Source organism: Montipora capricornis, chromosome 10 (assembly GCF_036669925.1).
Source record: "Montipora capricornis isolate CH-2021 chromosome 10, ASM3666992v2, whole genome shotgun sequence".
Taxonomy (NCBI): domain Eukaryota; kingdom Metazoa; phylum Cnidaria; class Anthozoa; order Scleractinia; family Acroporidae; genus Montipora; species Montipora capricornis.
This window is the reverse complement of record NC_090892.1, coordinates 15,559,128-15,563,625: the sequence shown is the minus strand read 5'-3', so window position 1 is coordinate 15,563,625 and position 4,498 is coordinate 15,559,128. Positions and strand designations below refer to the sequence as shown.

The following is a 4,498-nucleotide window of genomic DNA, read 5'->3' as shown; positions in this document are numbered from 1 at the left end:
AAGAGCCAAACTCGCTCCCAGGGTTTTTCTTCTTTACTTTCCCTGGACGGGAACGGAAGAAGAGACACTCTGGAAACGAGGTAAAAGTGAAGCTAAGTGCCCTGGATGCATGACCGAAAATTTCGTTCTCATTTTCTTTATCAAAACCTGGAAAATCTTGTTTTGATGATGCCAGATCCACGTCTTAGCTGTCACTGAAACATTTAGCTTGACTGAGTAGCTAATGAGAATTTCAAAACTGGAGTTGCTTTTACGTTGCTCTCATAGTACCCCACAAACTTATCATGTACATCAATCAGTTTCTTTAATCATCTGAAAGCATGAATTCGTTATCCTTTCTTCTGACTCTTTGCAGGGACACAAATGTAGCAGCTGCAGATGGGAGATGGCATCACATTTGTGCAACATGGGAGAATAATAACGGATCTTGGCAGCTGTTTAAAGATGGCGTCTTAAAAACAAATGGTCAAAATTTTAAAACGGGTATGAACGTTCCGGTCTCCTCAAAAATCTTCTGGTCTTTGTGCCACTTTGGATGCCCGATGACAAGAGCAATTCTTCTGAATGCTCCTTATCGTTCTCCAAATCGTATTGGACCGGCCAAATTCAACTTTTCAATCATGTTTTCCCCCATTCCTAACTCAGTTGCTTAATATCACATAATCAAATTATCTTTTGTAGTGTCCACAAACAAGCTGGTGATTTTACTATATATATAAATAGTATAAATGGGTAGCTTAATTTCAACTGTCACTCACGATCAAACGAGATCTTTATGATGACCTCCTAAACAAACAGCACAACATTCTATCGGTGTCGGTCGAGCCTTGTGAAAAAATTCATCTGGCAGAGTACCGTCTTTGTTCATTAACCATTTATGATAATGATCTACTCCAAATAACTTCGCAGAATGGCCTGCCCTGCATCCGACGGCGTTCTTTGAAGAACAAATCGGAATACAATGGATGTAATTCTTCAGTATGCAAATAAGAAACAGGGTATTCTGCTGTTAAGCCCAACTTGAAATCGAAACAGTATTCAAATTCAAACCTGTTTTTCAAATGTGAGATGTTTCGATTATTTACGGCTTTACCTTTTTTTCGTTAGGTTATGTCATTCCTGGTGGAGGTGTTCTTGTACTCGGTGAAGAGCAAGATGAACCAGGAAGTAGTTTTCATAGTTCGCAGAGTTTTAGGGGTCAAATGACAGGCGTACACTTGTGGGACTTCGTAGTACATCATCATGATATACTGAATCTGTTCAGCACTTGTCAGACTGGACGAGGAAACGTACTCGCTTGGTCGCACTTTATTGATGCACAAAGGGGTGATGGAGTAACCGTAACGGCAATGCTTCCATGTTAGCATTAGTCACGTCCCATCATATCAATTAAGTTTAGTCAATGACTCTAAATTAGTGATCTTGTAGAAACGTGTGTTCCCCCTAAGGCTCAGAGGAACACGGCTTTTCCGACGTTTTAGAATAGAAACGGGCGTCTGATTATTAGCAGCACACGCGCTCAATCCACAAAATTGAAAATGGTGTTCCGCTCTAAGCTCTCTTTCGCAATCCGATGGGGGGGTCATTGACGGCATTTCGTGCAATGGGAGATTTTCATTTCAAGAAAGAATTTGCGTGAAATTTTAGAAATGGCGACCATATGAAGAAGAAGAAGAAGACTTGAAATATTTATTGCTAACAAAATATTGTTTTTACAGTAAGATAATAGATACATTGTATATCAACTTATACGTAATCAGTTAATAGTATTGTAAAATTCATTAATAGAGTGGTTTTCAATTGAGTGTCGAAAGTAATTAGTGAATTACTTTGGTTTATGATTACTTCACTCACTGATTGGTTCAAAGTTCTCGCGCCATTTATTCAACCAATCAGAAGTGAAACCAAAACCAATCGTGGCTCGCGCGTGCACATTTTCCCGCCCTTTGTGTCGGCTACGTGTTATTACTTCGAGTTTTCATTGGTTTACTGGATTGTCTCCGTCCTTTTTGATTGGCCAAAGTAATTACTTTGGTTTTGGTTTTACGACACTCATTTGAAAACCGCTCTAATTCATAAGGGTGACAGCCAACAGAAACGCACTATTCAGGTCACATGAATGGTCGGTAAAGAGTGATAAGGTGAAAGCACGCGGAGGGTTTAACAAAGTATACGACCACATGTTCTTAAATGAAAACATTGAACTTTGAAAGAAGATGAATGAGACAAATACAACACCAAACACATTTTACTTAATTACTAGCAGTAATCGTAGATTAAGAGTGCGTTCGAATATAGTAGGTTTGGTATGTTAAAATATTATTCTGTTTGGGAAAACCGAGCTTAATGAAATTTCAATGCATTTCAACGCAATCTCGTTCCCAGAGTCTTCCTTCCCCTTGACCAGCAGGTCGGGAAACGAGCGACTCTGGGATAATCTGTTTGGATAAACTTTTTCCTTGGTTGAAAGTCTGAGCATGAGCAATCGATTTCGGCCCCGAGGCGACTCCTGCGAAGGGTTTTACTGAACAATGTATGTTTGTTTGGCTAACTTCGCAATAAACTCTTGGATTGATTTGCTTGGAGCCAAAGCAAAGAGTGAAAGCCTATTAAATCTAATCGAATGGAATCGTCTCTCACTGAGTAATTATGTCTTTACAATGTACTAGTCATACTGAGTCTTTAAATTGCTGTATATTATTATATGAATCCATAAGATGAACTTCTCGTATAGTTACTTACGTACATGTGAGTGTTCTGGAAAGGTGCGAGAACATGAGAACATTTAGCAGATGGTTTTTCGGGTAGAGAAAGAGGTAAATTACTGATGTAAAGAAACTCGTTTGGTTTGTGACAGTGATGTTGAACGCTTTGAAAATATCGTGGAATCCCCGGCTCTCTGGTATGGAAAGCAATTCTTTCTATCGGTAGGTTGAAAATTTTACTCGAATTTCATTTGGCTTCATTACATTGTACTGTTCTCAACCTCCATTGGAAGAAGTGAATTAAATATAGAGAATCAAATCAAAATGAATGAAATGAGGTGTACAACTCACATCTAATGGAATTTGTCTTACATTTTAGGTACTTAGAAAAAATAGAAACTTCAGTTGTTGACTTTGTTATGCAAATGCTTATGATGAAAATTTAAAGAAATGTATGGTCTAATATAAAGCTTGACCATCCTCTAGAGCCTTTTACTTGTTGCACTTAAAAGTCAGGTTTTAAAATTGAGTAATACAATACTTCTTTCTGAAGTACTTAAACGTGCTACTACATATGGGTGCAAGGATGGCACAGTTGGTTAGTGCGCGGCCTTGGTGCAAGAGGTCCTGAGTTCGAATCCCGGATCTCGCATCCTTGTTTCGACTTCTTTCCTTTCAGTGTAGCTAAGTAGCTTTAAATACCCGTAAAACGGAGCACTGATGGAGAGGGGGGAGTAAAATGAGCGCACCGTCGACCTCAGGTTTGTCAGTTGAATTACTGTTACGAGTCATCGACGTTAAATATGAATGAAGGGGTAGTTTCTAAAGAAACTGTGGTGGTGCTGCGTCGGTGGGGAAGTAGTACGGTGGTCAATTTACATTATCAACTCCGTTGATAAACCAAATAGACGTTAAATATGGTTGCTTTACTTTACTTTATGGAGTTTTTTCCATAATTGCTCAACCCAGAGTATTAATTACAGTGGTGATTGTTATTTGCTTATTGAAGTCACAGTGGTCAAGTGTTTGAGACTTCAAAGGTTGGTTGACTGTTACAGTATGAGTTCTGGCCCCAGTTGTTCGAAGGGTGGATAGCGCTATCCACTGAATAAATCATTCAGGCCAGGCGCGGATCCAGGATTTTGAAATGGGGGGTGGATTTTTGTAATAATGTAATAGAACTACAGCCTGGTCAATATTTGAGGGATAACAAAAACAAAAAGAAAGAAGGGGGGCTCAGAAAAAGGGGGTGAAAATTCACCCATTTCACCTCCCCTGGATCTGCGCCTGCAGGCTTAGTAGCAATAAGTTTGCACAGAAGTGATGCGTGGTCAGAAATAAAGAAGTCAACTACAGGCGCAGACTTAACAATCTGATCAGAGCAACGAGAAATGATGAGATCTAAGATGAGACCATGAATGTTAAAATCTCCCATAATAAGATTCCAATGTTTTTCAACGCATTCGCAACGTTCCCTAGCATTTTTGTCGAAAAAGTTAAATTCCAAAGGCGTTTCTACTATCAAGTGGTCATTATATCGACACGTTCGTACCTTGAAAATACACCGCGTTGCTTCTTTCAGCGATGATATCACCGAAAATCTAAATCACAGATTTCCTGAGTTTCCTCGCAAAGCGAAGCTGACTAAAATTTTAATAGGGCAGTTCCGAGTTCAAGCGAGTGTAAAATTAGTTTCATTTAAATGTAAGTAGAACTAATTACCATCACGACGTTGGGGGAGGGGGGGGGGGGAGGAGTGTATAGTCAAGCGCTATAATAAACTTCGGGAGAAC

General features: G+C 39.4%; 1 protein-coding gene across 1 annotated transcript in view; it reads left to right on the top strand.

Moving 5' to 3' along the window:
• Positions 1-3,180, top strand: part of LOC138019445 (neuronal pentraxin-2-like) — a 22,646-nt gene extending 19,466 nt beyond the window's left edge. The window contains exons 4-5 of the mRNA XM_068866236.1: positions 356-483; positions 1,108-3,180. Coding sequence (XP_068722337.1) covers positions 356-483; positions 1,108-1,364 — 385 coding nt within the window. The 3' untranslated portion in view covers positions 1,365-3,180. The remainder of the gene's footprint in view (positions 1-355; positions 484-1,107) is intronic.
• Positions 3,181-4,498: the final 1,318 nt, after the last annotated feature.